General features: G+C 41.5%; 1 protein-coding gene across 5 annotated transcripts in view; it reads left to right on the top strand.

Annotated features, from left to right (window-relative positions):
• LOC124223519 (Na channel protein 60E) overlaps window positions 1-17,114 on the top strand; it is an 81,480-nt gene that overhangs the window by 38,258 nt on the left and 26,108 nt on the right. For all 5 annotated transcript variants that reach the window (XM_069133516.1, XM_046635556.2, XM_069133517.1 and 2 more), the window contains 3 exons: window positions 4,851-5,059; window positions 10,652-10,872; window positions 16,904-17,084. In XM_069133516.1, coding sequence (XP_068989617.1) covers window positions 4,851-5,059; window positions 10,652-10,872; window positions 16,904-17,084 — 611 coding nt within the window. The remainder of the gene's footprint in view (window positions 1-4,850; window positions 5,060-10,651; window positions 10,873-16,903; window positions 17,085-17,114) is intronic.

Here is a 17,114-nt window from a genome sequence, read left to right as displayed (position 1 = left end):
AGTAAAAAGCTCTTCACCCGACTGATTAATGTACGAAATCGTTACGCTCGCAATCAGACGTCGTGTGTTTGTTCTTTCTACCCGTTTCTTTTCTAATTTTATGTCTCCTTTGTCCGTTTTCACACCTCCGTGTTTTTAGTGCATGGAAAAAACCAATATTATCGGATAATTAACAACAATTTCCAACTCGTATGCGATTCGAAGTCAGTCAAGCTCTGAATTCTTATTTCATTCTTCTTGTCGCTGACGATTTGATTTTTCAGACTTCCGAGCAAAGTAACATTTTTAATCGAATCAAAACTAAACCCGGATTAAGTTTCTACTTCGGTTAAGCCAGCTGTCGCAGACAATCAGTTATATTGATTCATTGTTCGAGCGATTTCAGCCGTTCGGATTGAAGAGTTTTTCTGCCGATGATAATGCGTGAAAGAGAAAGATGTATTTTGTCAAGTTTTTCGTTTCCTCGCGTCAAATTTGAAAATAGATCGTTAATTGACAATAGAATTTCAGCACAATTTCGAAAATCAGCGCAAGTTCAAACAAGTTCTCGTGTACAATATTCGCAAATTAAAACTGATCGTGAGGTCGAATTCCACGGACATGCGTCGATAACACGGTAATTCATAAAAATTTCATGTCGATTTATCGAGTGATCGAAACCGTCGAAAATGAAAAAAGCCGGTTGAAACCGATGCTAATTCCCGTTTAACGATGTCCCGAATCTCCCGCTAGCTATTCGAAGTATCGCATGTACGGGTTTCGTCGTTGTGCGTAATGCCTGCAGCAGGCCTCGCATGGTCAGATACGTGACCTGTTAGCCTGACAAATACAGACGTGGGTCGGCCCCTCACGTATCTGGATGATCCGATATGAGCCAGTATATAATATCAGCTGTCCGGCTAAACCGACTCTCCAGTCACCCTGCAGAGCGGGGCAAATTTGGGGATGGACAGTGACCGGCTCTTGGGACCCGAACGACCTTTTCTCTTTTTATTTACTTCTTTTTTTTTTTTCTATTTTTATTTTTTTTTTTTCATTTTTATTTAGTTTCGTTCCCCGGCGAAACTTTCGCACGGTTTCCCACCGCGCAACCTTTTTCAGCACCCGTGGGATGCGCGTAATACTGGAGTTCGCGTCCACGTGACCAATTCCGGACTCGTGAAGAGTTCTCTTTCGGGGTCGGAGGGCGAGATACATTAACTGCGGGGATCCTGCGGCGGCCCAAACCCCCCGCTAGCTTTGATAATAAATTAATTAATATCTCCGCTGCACTTAACGAAGCCATATAAATTACACACCCTCACCTTCCACGCGTGATACAAACGCGCGCGTGTGTGGGTGTTTGCATTTGTGTGTCGTCGTTGTGCCCGCAGTGGGTTCATCAACGAGAAAATAAACACCGAGGGTTTTCGCGTGGGGTTTAATATACTCGGACGCCCATCGTTATCAGGTTGAAAAACTTTTCGTCGTGATTTTTCCACGTGAAATTCAATCGCTCGCTTTGTTCGTCAACGAATTGAAATAACTCAAGTTCTTCGGGAACGAGTGGTTCCATGTATAAGAAAGAAGCCTTGTCTCGACCGAATTTCATCAGAACTGCAGAAAAATCTTTATATTACCTTCAATTTTTCTTCCTTCGTATTCAGAGGTATGTGTACCTACAACTTATGAACGAAACGATTCGAAGCGAATAAAAAAAAAAAACAAGAAAAAAAATTCAGGAGTTTGAATCTGTAAAAAAAACGTGGGTATACAAATTCTCGATTTGTTATTTGAAATTTGCATTGAATTTGAAATCCGATTTGAATAAGAAAAAAAGAGAAGAAAAAAAAAAACTTGCTTCGTTACATTGTAAATCGACATCGATCAAGAGAGAAGATGACGCGATATGTTTAGTATGCGAGGGGCGCTCGCTGACAGGGTTGAAAAATACTTGCAGAGTGGGCAGAAAAAAAAAGAAAATTTGCATCACAAAACGACGGAGATGACTGCGTATACAATCCCGAACACGAGGAAGGAGCGGTAATATTTCGTGGAGCGTGGGTATAAGGTACAAGGTACACTCCCGGAGGCGTGGAATGGCTGACAGTTAATAAAATGTTACCGGATTGCCTTTCAGAGACGTCGCGTCGTCGTCTCTCTTCTGGTTCTAACAATACAGGTAGGCGTCTGGCTGCATTAGCGACGTATCCTCACCCACGTGCACCCAAACGTGTATCCGGGGATGTGTAGGGTGAGTTGGGATCTCTGGGTGAGCCTGGATACGCGAGTTCGACTCCATTTTCCACGAGCATCAAAGCTCTTTTGGGAAAGACGTCATTGAGTTACCTCTCGTTCAGAGTAGAGACGGAGTCCGTGGAGCTATTTCGGAGCTTTAAAAGTGTCGCGGTACCCGCCATGAGTAGAATACTTACCTATCCACCTATATCGTCAGACCTGCAAGCTCTGTGTTACCGAAACAGCAGCTAGACAGAAGTCGGAAGCACGCGGAGCACTCGATTATTTAGGTTCGTTGTATTTGCAGCCTCGTTTACCCTTAAGGGGGTGCCCTGGACCATTTCGACGTTGACGTACGTGTCTTCAAATATCGACGTCGACGTATCTCAAATGCGAAGAAGGGCACAACAGCCCCGTTCTGTACACAATTCTGAACAAAAACACTCCAACATATTTTCATTTGACGCAGGAATAAGGAAGTAGCATGAATTCTACAATTTACTATCGCGATTTCGTAGAATCCGTGCCATTTCTTTATTTCCTCGTCAAATGAAAATGTATTGGAGTGTTTTTGTTCAGAATTGTGTATAAAATGGGGCTTTTGAGCCCTGTTTCGCGTTTGAGATACGCGGCCATCGATATTTCTAGACATATACGTGAACGTCGAAATCGACCAGGTCACAGGATAAATGCATAGTCTGATTCGAAAGTGAGGGAAAAAAGCTATATTCAAACTTTGCGTCGTCGTCAAACTCTTTGTATCTGATATCTACGCTCGACACAATATGAGAACTCTGATATGAACAATAGTGCAGAAAAAATACCAGGTAGTTTCACTTTCTTTTACAGAGTCTGAAGTCGTGATTATCCCAATGCTTTTATTTAGATTTCCCAGTTCATCGTTAACACTGTCTAATCATCATCATCATCGTCGCCATCGTCGAAATTTACGAGAGACTTTCGTTCCGCGGAAATTGCCGAAATATCCAGAGGAGAGGGAACAACCGTTCCAAGCATTAGGCCTATCATCGGATTCTTATTATTTTTCGTTGGCTTCATGAACTGCGGCTTGGGTTGTAGAGGGTGGAGGGCGCAAAGTATGGAACGTGGAAAATCCATCGGGACGTTGCTTCGCCGCGCGCCGCCTCATTGTTTATAGGTGTCCTCGGCAACTTGCCTGGCGCCTAGACGACAACGAAGAAAAAATCGAACTTGAGATGCAAAATAGGGTTACATTAAAAGTTGAGTGTCTTGGGTTCCTTAACAAGAAATCTCTTTTTGTTTCGTCTTACTGTCGAATTGCCAAAATTCTAGAAAAGAATTTTCAGCCTTCGTACAATTTTCGGAGGAGGTGATTACGGGATAAGATCGATGTGTTTGATAGTAAGGAGGTTCTTTTTTTAACGATCTAATTCTAACGACGATATTTTGTGACAATAAAAATTCCGGATTTTGCCCAGCTCGCCTTCGGAAAGTTGAATATATTACACTGTTCGCGTATAATTCAGTAAATATCGCGACGTATTTATACGCGGACAGTGATTATTTCTGCATAAGTTAGTATTTTATTCCTCAACTGGAATCGAGATCCTCGCGTTGAGTTTATTCAAGCCGTTCGAATTATTCGGGGATAGCCGTACAGCTACGATGTTCGAAGTTTTGAATTTAAATTTTGAGTGCTCCGTTGAATAAGGATTGATGCAAAATTTCCGAAAGCTTTATATCTGTGCCTTAATTCGTTGCTCGAAGAAGGCACAATAATTATTGTATATTATCTCTGTAATTTATAAATTAAAAGAGCATCCTGAATTTGAGTGGTAATTAACAAGCCCTCGAGTTATTTCTACCAAAAATAACAAATGACGTTGATCATCTTCGCCGCTGGTATAACGAGTCTTACGCCTCGGAACATCATCCCCCTTTTCTCGGAAAGGAGTTTAATTCTGTGAAAACTTTAGGCGCCGGAATGAGATCCTATCTTCCGGATCTCGATCTAACAAGTTAAACGAGTTAATTAAAAATAATATCGATATCTTCAGAACCAGCGTCTCCGTATTTCGAGGAGCTTGTTATAATATAATATATCCACGCTGATCAGCCCTCAGCGACATCGAAGCGAAAAAACGTCCGATTCAGGCATCTAAGCTTTTCGTCTCACGCGCACAAATCTTTTGCGGTTTATTTTATTTTTTTTCAAGCAAAGAAAAATATTCCACAATTTATTACCAATATACCAATAATAATGTATAATAATTCTATGGTAGAAGTATCGAGTTTCTATTATTATGGTTGGTTGAATTATGTTTTTTAACAGTATTACATTCTTCTTCTTCCATCATCCTTTATACCGAGAAATCGAATCAATCGCTTCTAGAGTGACTTGCGATACAGATATTTTCGTCACTTGAAACGATTTCAATCTCCTGTTTTCGGAAACCAGCTTTCCGATTGATTTCACATCCATTTTCAGCTGCGAAATTCAGGAGAAAAATGTACGATCGACGAGAAGTGGGATCAGTTTTTTTTTTTTTTTTTTTTTTTACTATTCAAGGTACAGGTTTTTCGCATTTTAATGCTTTGAGAAAATGGAGGATAATCAGTTTGTATTTTTTTTTTTCTTTCAATTGTTGCAGACGTTCTGCGTGGTGTCGAAAAGGTTTCGCAAGAATTACATTCATAGGTTCACGGCGACGAACAGTTGGTTCTTCTTCTCGCCTTGGAATCCTGTGAGACGGTGCTGTATCTTCCTGAGTACGAACCAGTACTTCGACTACGTTGTCATGGCCACAATTCTACTAAACTGCGTCTTCCTGGCCATGACTGAAACCGTGGAGGAAGCCGAGTGAGTATATTATGCAACACATTCACACTCCGTTTACACCAAGTTGATATGCACCAAGAGCGAAATTGAGAAAGATGGAAAACTTGCAGGGAGTTAAAATTATGCGAACAATTTTACCTGTCAACCACGGCAGAATTTTATTACATTTTTCCACCTCACCGGACCTGGTGAAACATGTTTTTATCTTTTTTTTTTTTTGTTTCTGTTTCTTTCTTTTGTCGCTCTAAAGCACGGCGTAAGAATCGCGGTTTGTACCGTTGAATTCCCGCCGGTATTTTCTGAGCTCGGTTAAGAAAGCTGCAGAGAAAATTTGCATCCTCACCTCTGGAGAAATTTCGTCGCATATCTCCGACGTTCTGAGCCACAGCATTTATCCGCAGTTCATCCGCTGCAGGTTCATTCTCGGGGTATTTTCGATCCCTTCTGCCAAAGGGGCGATCCAATGTCAAGCGTACGACGTCGGCGGCTCCGACAAAGCATCAATACCTACGAAAGTTGAAAATCTTTGAAAATTATTGGCTCCAATATCCGGCGGAGCTTTTACAAGGAAAAGCAGAAGCTGCTCGTACATCCGGTTGCCGTTTCGCTTCATCCGGGAATAATTTCAACGTTTGACAACGTGATGTGCGCAAGGTATCGACGGAGCGTGCTTGATTTGCGGGAACGAATATACTCGATTTGCAATTCCTTAGCTCTCTCTCTTTTTATCATCTCGTCGATAGGCGGGTCATTGTTTTATCAGACAAATCAATTCCCTGGGGAAAATTCTTGCACCACCTTACCTTAGTCGAGAGAAAATTTGACAGCCAGGTGACAAATGTCTAAACGCGCGTGATCGCGGCGCGACAAATTTCCGGTGGAATTTTTTAGTAGTAGCTATAACGGAAGCCGCCAAATCCTCGAGGCTTATCGTTCAGGCTCTGAGAATTTCGTGCTTGCAGGACAATTCCCGCCGCGGGCATATTATAGGTATATAAGAAAAAACTAAGGCGATACTATCGCATCGGGTCAATTCGTCTGACATTTATGCTCAAGTCTCTGCGCTCAGCTGATGACGGTAATTTGAAAATATCATTCTTGCTCGGGGAATGATCCTTGAGTCCAATTTCCTCCTTCAGTTTTTAATACAAGGATACGGAAATTACCAGACTTCAGACTCGGTAAGAATTCACACCTCGATGCGAACGATCGTCACGAAATCCGGTTGTAACAATTTTACTACTTGAATATATCCTGCCTCATACTGTTTGATCATTCGTACGTCTTTTAAAATTTGGTTGTACAGTAAATTGGTCTGCATCAATTCTGCGCAAGCAGAACAACGGGGGAGAACAATCTAAATTTCGAACACCCCACTCGAACGGAAAAAAATGTCTGCTGTCGATTGGTTGACGGATGAAATTATTTACGGGGAGAAAAAAAATCGGCGTGTGTGGAAATATTTGGGTGAAGCTAAAAATGTAGAAAGATCGAGTTTTGAAAAACTTGGATATGAGTTTCCTACAATTTTCAACTGTATAAAGTCGAAGATTCGTTCGACGACGAAGAATTCTGACGATTCTATAATATTTCGGCTTTCTGTACTTCGATCTCACGTTTTGAAATTCTACGAAACGGATTATCGCGTCTCTGACAAATCGATACGGGGACCTTTCTCTCTAATCTTTTTTTCTAGCTTTCTATCCTTTCACCCTCACCTGAAATGTTTTATTGACTTTATTGCAGTGATCGAGTCCCGCACAGCAACGGAAATTCCGGTTCCGCGGGTCTGTAACGTGTAACATCTGTGACAGATCGATTTTTAAAAAGACTTTCGACTTTCCGGCGAACTCCTTTGAGCTTTCAGGCTCGCGTTGAATCCCCGATTTTCCCCGATTTGAATATCCGGTCGAGCATCCAGAAAATATAATTTCCTGTAAAATACCCGGAAAAAAATACTTCACTGGGATATCCTCGAGATCTTTCGTCGAAACACAGACGGTCCGTTTCACCGGGCAATCAATTTTCTGGAGGTGCAAAAATTGATTCGCAACTGCAGACGCGTCGATCTGTATAATACACATCTACAGCCCGGCAGCGTGTTTGTGGGTTAACTATAAATGCGGGTGGGTAAATCTTCCTCCGAACCTCCGGAGGGATCCCGGGTCCTTATAAGATATTTATAAGAATCGATTCCTGCAGCTTTCGCGCCGCGCTTTTGGCATCGAACATTAATTACTCCCTCGTATTCCCGCCTGTCTGCCTGCCAATCTTTTTCCTCGTTCCTTGCTACCTCTGCCGGCATATCTCAAAGCAGCTCGAACATCGTATGTGACCATCGGGATCAAAGTCGAGACAGCAGATGAGGGGAGGGAAAAAAAGGCGCACGGCTTACGGAATACATACAAGAATCCAATCATCCGTGAACCTGAAGATTAGCTGATACGAACACCGATCGCGGCGATCGGTTTTGTCGCCTGTTTCCGGCCGTTAAACTTCCGGTCCGTTTATTTCGATAACGACAGTGGATGGCGAGGAGCAGTTGAAGCTCAAGCCTGAACCTGAGTCCGCCATAGTTTGACATTCACAGAACGTGACTATTTATGTTTAAAATTTAAAATTAAATAATTGCATTTCGATTCTAATGGCAATACTCTGCCACAAGTCCCAAGTGATTTGACGGACATCAGCCATCTCTTATTTCTCTTCACGGATGTGCGCATTCCTATTCAAGCATACATCCGCACATATAAAGGGATATTTATGATACTGTGCGAGAATTCCGGGTTCTTTTATCCTCTGAAAGGGAGAATAAGGGAAAAAAACGAAGAAAGGATGTGGGAGGGGAAGATTGACAATCCTTGAGTGCCGAAGACGAATCACGTTCACTCCGCGAGTCAAGATACAGCGCTGAATGATAACGGAGGCAGCAAAATATCACAACACTTATTTCGTACCATTTGCAATGGCCGAACAGAGAGAAGCAGAAAGTTCTTGTTCAACACGACGAGCTTTCAGCGAATACTTGAACGAGGATAAGCACTGAGGTCGCAAGTTTCGGGCCACCGCGCTCCAATTATCATCCACCCTGCAGAGAGAGGTGAACTTAGCGGAAGAAGCCTGCAGCGATGCAGATTTTGAGGGATAAATCGCTGCCTGTTGAGAAGCGTGAAATGATTATTCCATGCGGGATTAACCCTGACGCAAAGGTGGAACAATTTCACGTGAGATTCGATCGGAGTCCAAATTAATTTTATTTACTTCAAAAACTACTTCTAAAGATGAGCTGTTGCAGCGGCTCCTCGTCCAGTCCATCAAGCTTCGGGCTAGTTTTTTTCTCGAAGCCAGAGTACGTGATTTCGAAGCAATTTGGCACTCGTCCATATACCCTGCACATCATTGACGTCGATCTCAGGAGAGGAATAAAGTCAGTCAAGCGACTCGAATTTTTCCCACTTGCAGACTCGAGGCAGTTTTGCCTGACCAGTCGCTGTATTCGGTGAAACGACACGGGGGCGAGAAGCGAGATTAGTGACTAGTCCTTTGCTCGGTGGGTATTCGTTTTGATCGCGTCGTGTTTTTGTAGAGCAAATAGATCGCGTGCCAATTTAGTACCCACAGGGCCGCGTTAGGGTAAAGTGGCAGTTGGTTAAGAGGGAAAAACACGTCCTCTGGTGATTATTCGGAAAAAGTCGTCGGTTCTTGAAACTTTTTCTTTTAAGAATACATTCGGACCGTCTGAATCGAAAGTTATATCAGGAGAAAAAACTGGTTGAAATGTCTTCAGTAACGTTGTTGGCCTCAATGATTTACGGTGAACATGAATGAAACATGCCTGCCATTCGAATGTTATTTGAATTTACTCGGATTCAGTTCTATTAAACAATGATGCAGGGATGTTGTTTCTTTCGTGTTCACCATCGTTTTAAAAATAGCACGAATTTTTTGGTCTCCAATTTTTATCGTTTTTATAAATCTCGATATTGCAAGACTCCGAAATTTGCGATTCTTAATATTCAGAAAATCGAATATAGTTACGATATTTTGATGGTCACTAATTTTCTGCCTCAATTATCCCAAATTTTGAAACTTCTTTCTTCTACAAGATTACTCGAAGTTTACGGATTTCTAAACTCGTGAATAATTCTTGTCTCACTAATAATAAACTCCGTTAAAAACTGGTATAGCAATTATCTCAAGGTTTGAAAACTTTTAAAACCTCCGCTGAGTTACTTGGTGACCAAAAAATTTCCGCCGTATAATAACATGATTAATAATAATCAGCGGTAATGCGTTCCGAACGAAGCGACAAAGATTCGCCAATATTATCGAACGTTATTCCCCGTCCTGTGTGCGTTGATAATAGCGTATAATAAAATAAGAGCACGCGGAGGCCGCTAAGCGCTCGGCTTATCTTTAAAATCCTCAATATTATTCAGCTCACGCCATATCACAATTTTTCCTACCATTCGGGGTGTAATATAGCGCAAGGTTTTCCCCAGCTATCAGACTCGTATCAACGCTGATCACATCAGCACCGCGGATTTCGATGCAACGTAAAACGAGCCGCGCTGCAGCGACGCGTTCCGTCATAAAATAAGGGCTCCGTAATTGGCGAGAAGTAAAAATACGCGTAAATACCAATTCGCATGATTTTTCAACGATTTATTGTCGAGGATAAATTTGACGACTTTACCTAAACTGGCTCGACCGAAATTATCTCGGCACCTTGATACTGACGAGCTTTTTAACGCTTGTTTTGTAATTTATTCTCGATATTCGAATTATCGTAAGGAATACGTGCATGTATTCGTGGTACAATTATCCATGGTACAAATGATCGTAATTTCTCTGGTTGAAAATTTTCTATTTCCGCCATATTGATTAGTCTTATTCACCCCCCCCCCCCCCCCACTCCTTCCACCCTTTGTCAAGCTTCGACGATTCGCTTTCCTTCATTTGGCATTCGCTCCGCTTTGATGCTCTGTTTCTATAGACGTGATTAAAAAGACTGATTGCTTCGCTGTTGTAGAAGAGAAGAAAAATAAGATTCTTTGTCATTAAAAGATTTTTACCCATTAATTAAGGTGTCTACGGTGTGATAAATTATTGAAGCCAATACATCGTTGTTACGCTGTAAAGTTCTTCGAGGAAAGTGATATTTTTTGTTCTTCAATACGGCTGGCTTTACTGGCCAGGATACGTATATCGTTTGCACTGATATTTGGCGAAAGGATCGGGGAATTTTATATACGGATATTGTACTTGAGCAACTTTGATTACAAGGTTTAATCTTTGACAAGGATAGCAAAGGCAGCGGGAAATCCGACGAGGAATAATTTATTAACGCTTGGAAAGAAGATGTATTATCATCCTCTTGGACAGATTAATTTTCCAAGAACAGAATGATTGAGAATACAGATATTGGAAATTTTTATTTCCAATGTAGGTTGTACAATCAGTTTTCGGAAACTAAATTACTCGTTCAACTCGCGACTCAGCGCTTCCGTTCCGAATTTCTGTACGAATAGAAAACAAGAAAAAATAATTAAAACAGGAATGATCTTATAACGAATAACTAGTCTGAAATCGGAATATTTGTATTTTTCGCAGGTATATCTTCTTGGCGATTTATACGGCGGAAATGGTGATAAAGTCTATCGCCAAGGGGTTCATATTGAACAAATACACCTACTTGAGAAATCCTTGGAACTGGCTGGATTTTTTAGTAATAACCAGCGGCTACGCGACGATCGGCATGGAGGTGGGAAACCTGGCGGGATTGAGGACCTTCAGGGTGCTCAGGGCGTTGAAGACGGTCTCCATAATGCCTGGTGAGTACATATCGGATTCCCCCGAGGGAATTAAAATATCGAACAGATGCGCGGGTATGATTGAAGGTACGCGATGCAGAGAGACGCGCGTACCTGGTCATAAATAATCAGCGTCGATGGCTGTCAAAAAATGCCAATATACCTACCTAACTCCGCAAACTGCCGCGGGGCATAAATCTGTGAAAAAGTGTACGTAACAATGAAAAAAAAAAAAAAAAAAAAAAAAAAGGAAAACTCCTCTATGGATTCGGGAAAATCCGACTCTGGGGAAAGGATTCTGCACCGACATCAGATTCGGTGTGTATGGGTAACGTTTGTTCCCCGTGTAAATACCTCTCTCCAGGTTCACAGAGTTTGGTGCTCTGTCACCGTGCCCGCTGGTATAATTGATGGAGCATTTCTCGTCCCAGCGGAGAAACCGAACCGCTACGTTATAATGGATTATACATGACGGCTGGGTCCTGCCGTTTTCCGCCTTTCTATGGGGCGTATTATATATATATAGAACCACGGACCGTGAAAACCCGACTACTACATTGGCTGCTCTGCAACCTGCTTGACTAAAGCTCCCGATAAACGCTTTTCAATTCTCCGCGCTGCTAGACGAGCGAACCTTAATTGTTTCAGTCGAATCGCACCGAGTTTTTTGTTTGCTCGTCAATTTACAACTAGGATTTTCAGTGAAACGGGGAATCATCGCGCAAACGATCGAGTTTCAACGCGGTTTTCCCTGAACTTAAATTATTTTTTTAACCATCATGCAAAATGTCAATCAGGTTCAATCATGTATTCATTTTTATTTTCGTACGACACGGCTTAGGGAATTAACAAAGTCGTTTTTCAAGCAATTGATATGCATTTCGTATTTCGTATTTCGATGAAGTTTTCTTACTGATCCGCATAATTTTTTCACTATTGTAGATAAACTTGTAGTAATGCATGAAAATATGGGTGGTTACACGATGAGGTAAAACACGTGATCAGAATCGACGAGAAAACTTCTTTTCCAGTAAAATATTTTTGGATGCATTTCGACGTAATCAATCACAGCCCGCTATCCAAATATAACACATCGATTTCGTCAGTTTTATTATCGCAGAAATCTAGCGTTAGTTTACAATGAATCAGGCACATGCTGTAGCGTGTAACCAATGCGAGAAATTCCAGGTATTTTTCAATCTGATACGTTGCGTAGTTTGGCATCAAGCAGACGAATATATCATTCGTGAAACAGTTTTCATCAAGTTTTTAAATGAAGAGGAGCTTGAAAACCCGGGATCATCTGTGTATATAATACTCAATCTTCATGTCATCCAACTATTCAAACAAAGTGAAAATTAATTAGTGTGTAGAAAACTTTTCGCCGTGTAATAATTTTAGTCGATAATATAGATAAAAAGGGGTAAGTTATATACGTTATGCAGAAGCGAGCAGACGTAGATTATTCAAAATTCAAATCTGAGTGCGTGTACTTTGCAAGGCTTAAAAAATATTTGCCCGCACGATGAAAAATTGCTGTTTGCACGAAGCGCTCCGTGGCTTTGGGACTCTACATTGAACGTGTATAACCAAAGAGTTTGGATTCGAGGCTGAAATTATACAAGTTCGCCGGTGGTTTTCGGTGCGATTCTAAGTGGTAGCAGCATGAGTACCGATTATTATCAGGCTTCGGAGATATTTACCAACGGTAAGCCCGTACGGAGTGCCAACTCAAGCTGTATTTTAATTTTTATGAGAAAAGTTCTCGTGTATGTGTCAGAGTTTTGCGTTATAGCCAGCTCGGTATACAACGCGGTGTGGTTAGAGTATTTCTTCGAGCTGTTAATTAATTAAGGATTATTACAAGGTAATGGTGTAAGCGTAACAGCAAAGCGACTTTCATGTATATAATAACACAAACGTGCAGGCGTAGGCGCCCTGTGTTAAATAAATTATGTCACTTTAAGACCGTGGATGTGGGCTTAGTAACAAGACCAACATTTGTTCGATGTCGTCCTCGCGGCGAGACCTGCACCCGTATATACCGTATAAATACATATCTCCTTCCGCTTAGTGATATTTAAATTTCGCGGTCACGTAGTCTCGCCGCTGCTCGACCCTCGTTTCAGCCGACATTTCGCACGGTGAGAAATAATCCACGTCGATTTCGGCGATATTAACGCCTACGAAAATCATGAGCCGATTGTAACAGCTAGATATATTTATCATAATCGAACAAAGAGTTAAGGATGATGGATTTGCCGAGAATCGATACGATTTATTAATTTTATTGCGAGATAGTCGTACATTGACTATTTATCAAATTATGATGTTCGTAAGCTGCGAAGATCTCTTCGAAAATATAAAAATAAGAAAAACTGAAATTACAAATAAAAGATTTGTTATAGAATTATCAATGTCTTATTTCAAATCGCTTAAAAACACTTCTTCTTTTTTTATCATGTGGCATCGCTAAATATGTGATTTTACATAATTACACTTCACATAATTCGTAACGATCAACAAATGGAAATTTTGAATTGTGTGTGTTGAAAGAAACGTAAGTTCGTTTATGCAACTTCGTAGAAAATAGTTTTTTGAATAAAATAAACCATCGTAGAGTGAATTCGAACAAATCTACTAAATTTTCCAACATTTTTAATCTTTTGAACGAAAAAATGTAATAAATACTGAATTTACGGCTGTCTCGTTAACAATTGTTAAAAAGTATTCTTGCTCCGCCAACCAACTTCCTTGAGGAGAAATTTGGAATTTTTCAGCACGCCTCAGGCAATTCCTCACCGATCAACCGAGGGGCTGGTGTATATCGCGAATATATACCTTATCGCTAGACTGAGCTGGGAGGCCACGACAGGGTTGATTTAAAATTCATTCGACACATATATCGGTGCGACACTTGCCTGTTTTCGAGTCGCTATCGGTCCCCCTCCATCTTGCTGTGAAATAATTGAATGATAAGCGGAAAGCAAAATACCTGGCCATGCCGAAATTCAAGTGAAATGTAGTGTTCAGAAAAACGGTCTCTGGACATTGATCTATTCTCTGCAGGTATTACCAATATATTTCAGGTCTTACCGCGTGCGATAAACAATAAAAGTGGCTCGAGAATACATTTCTTTTTTCGTTTCTCTCCCTCCCCCCTCGGCTAAAAGGTGCTACAATTCTAAATTTAGCTCACGCGGTGTGTTTTATAAAGGCATGAGAGTGTGAGAGCTTTGCGAAGCGTATAAAAAAAATTAGTCCGCGGCCTAAAACACGCTCGAGAGAAACGTTCGCGTCTAATAGTATTTCCACCCATTCTTGACCTTTGCCATTAAAGGGCCAGAATTATACTTGTAGGAAAACAATAGTCGGTCTTCGTCGTATGTATTCATTGGGCACGACGTTCCGTCGACCCTTACAAGTCTCGAGACCCGCACCCTCTTACACCAGAAACAACCATTCGCCGAGCCACGACGAACTCGAAGTTGGGGTCGATGACCCGAGAGCTTTTGCAGGGTGACGCGCACTCTGTGATCACCGCGTTCGAGCGAAAAAACTAGGAATGAAACAGGGGAAAAACGAGGAGACGAAGGAAAAGAGATGTAGAAAGGAAGGAGAATAAAAAAGAGAAGAAAAAAACACATCCGTCGAATAAAACTGCAGAAAAAAAAGACTGGCTAACCAGAGAAACTTCTCGCGCTTCTCTTTCCCTCTCTCTCTCTCTCTCTCTCTCTCTTCCTGCTACCCCTACTATACGCGCTCATCTCTGCAAGTATCTTCCGTAGGTATAGAAAGGAGCGACGTTCATCCCTCGTCTCGGCCACGTACCAGGTGCACACGTTACCTATAGACGTATAGGTATATAAATGTATAGATCTTTTAGATAAGAAATAAATCACGCAAAGGGGGTGGAAACCGGGATCGTCGTGGTATATTTTTCCTCTTTCTCGTCGCTCTATTCCGATCGACAGGAATTATTCGCATGTATGTTATCTCTTCTTTTCACACCGTATAAAATCGAATCCACACGTTTGTTTTCAAACGTGGATATTCCGAGCCACGCAGTCGCAAGCTTATCATCACGTGGCGTACATCAGGTTATTTCCACGTTGCGCCCCCATAAAGACCCCTAATTATAGGCAAATCAGGCTACAAGTCCATTCCGAGCAGCTCCGATGCTCATTTGTTAGGACGTGGATATGTACCTTGGTTTGCCTATAATCAGGGACCCCTATGGGGCGCATCACGGAAATAACCCGGTGCCTACAAGGTGTTCAGGCTGCTTGTGAGGAATTGGCGGTACAAAGGAAAAGGGAGGATGAAGGAAGGCGGGAATTGCACCGAGCGGGGATGTGCTATTGACCTAGTCACTCGCGTGACACCGGATTTGATGTCGAGCCGCTCGTCTTCTTGCCGAGAGTCCCTGTATCCACCCTTCCTCTGCTCTTCCCCCTTCCCTCGCACCTCTTTCCTCTTGGTTCCCGGCTCTTGTCCCTCCCTCGCGATTCTCTTGAACGGCATCGTTAGAGGGGCATTCATTCAGCCTCGGTTAAGACGCTCGCGAAATCGAACGTCGAGAGTTCTGCTTGTATTCTCTATTGTCCCTTCGAGTACTTTCCCATCCACCCATCCCCCGCTTTTTCACCAGCTTCCAACATTATCGACGATTCCAACTTCTCATCCATATATATAATACGCTATGAAATGCGCACGTGGATTATATCGGATAACGGATTTGACTGGTTAAAGGAATTAATTTTTAACCACTCTGGAATCCAGCCGTATTTCTATGCTATGGCTATGTCATTGTAGTACTGAAATCTGACACCCGATTTTTATGACATTTTCTCTTCCGATCCGTTCTGCTCGACGTTTTACAAATATTTATCTCGCGGAAATATGACACAGTCAATTCAACAGCTGAATTCATCCTGCATTTATGCAATTCTCGATACAATTCAACAAAATTCGCCTGCACTTTGACAACCAGGAGTACATGTTTGTGAAATGTACCCTAAATTGCATAGGTGCAGGCGGATTATGGTAAAACGTATCCTGTATTATACAAATGCAGGCAAATTTTCTCTCGTTGAAAAGCCCAGTGACATCTCCACGAATTAATCCGACACATAATGTACTTAGTAAGAAGTTAAATATAAATAAAATATGAATTTTTTCAGATAATAAAACTTTTTCGTTATCTCGTCGTTTTTTTTGTGCATTCCTTTATAACTTGTCTGGAGCTGATGTGACGATGCTGTATTCTTCCCGGACGTTCATTTTGGCTCCCGTGGCTGCGTATATCCGGGAATTCATTATTCAGAATTCAATTTTGTTCAGGATTGCAGGTCAATTTCAGATCTGAAGGCGCAATGGCCTCGAAGATTCCCCGCGCGAAAGCTTTACTCTTGACGCATAAAAAAAGCACCTGGTACTCTCCTTTCTTACTCATTTTTATTTTATTTTTACTTCTTTTCTTTTGGAACGACGTAGTCCAAGCACGATTCGTGAGCAGTGCGACAGACTTTCGGAAGGTAAATTCGTGCAATAGTCGATCCCTCAATTTTCGTTGCTGTGTAATTTAGCAGCTGTAATACATCGTGTTAAATGTAGTCGAAAAGATGATAGTTTAAACTTTTTCGGGTACCGCTAATTGACGTTTTGTCACTTAATTATGTACCTGACTTTGTACTCTCTACAGGCGAATGAATCATAAAACTTGAAAACATTTTTCCTGCATCATTATATAATTAAAACTTGTATCTTTCCGCACTAAATGCCTTAGCGGGGTTGTATATTTTGAATTCTGTATAAACTTGTAGCTTGCATGCAGGGTTATGGTTGTTATCATTTCATACCCTGCTCATGGATCATAATTTACGAGTATTTTTTATAATAACAGACCTGCAGGAAAGCTGTCATTATAACTCTGTACCGGTATAAAACAAATTCGTGTACCTTAATTTTTACTCGTGAAAAAGCTTTCGTGATAAACTTATGTATTTAATCATGTAAGAAGCTTGATATTGGAATGACTTCTGATCCGCAGGTTTGAAGACAATCATAAACGCGCTGCTCCACAGCTTCAAGCAGCTGGCGGAGGTCATGACGTTGACGATATTTTGTTTAATGGTCTTCGCCCTCTTCGCCCTTCAAGTTTACATGGGCGAATTGAGAAACAAGTGCGTCAGGCAGCAGGATCCGAACGATACCCAAGTGGACTGGTACGAGTAAGTATACCATAGAATTTAAAGAAGAAA

The sequence above is a fragment of the Neodiprion pinetum genome, chromosome 1 (assembly GCF_021155775.2).
Source record: "Neodiprion pinetum isolate iyNeoPine1 chromosome 1, iyNeoPine1.2, whole genome shotgun sequence".
Taxonomy (NCBI): domain Eukaryota; kingdom Metazoa; phylum Arthropoda; class Insecta; order Hymenoptera; family Diprionidae; genus Neodiprion; species Neodiprion pinetum.
Note: the sequence above shows the minus strand (reverse complement) of the source record. Positions and strands in the feature narration are given on the sequence as shown.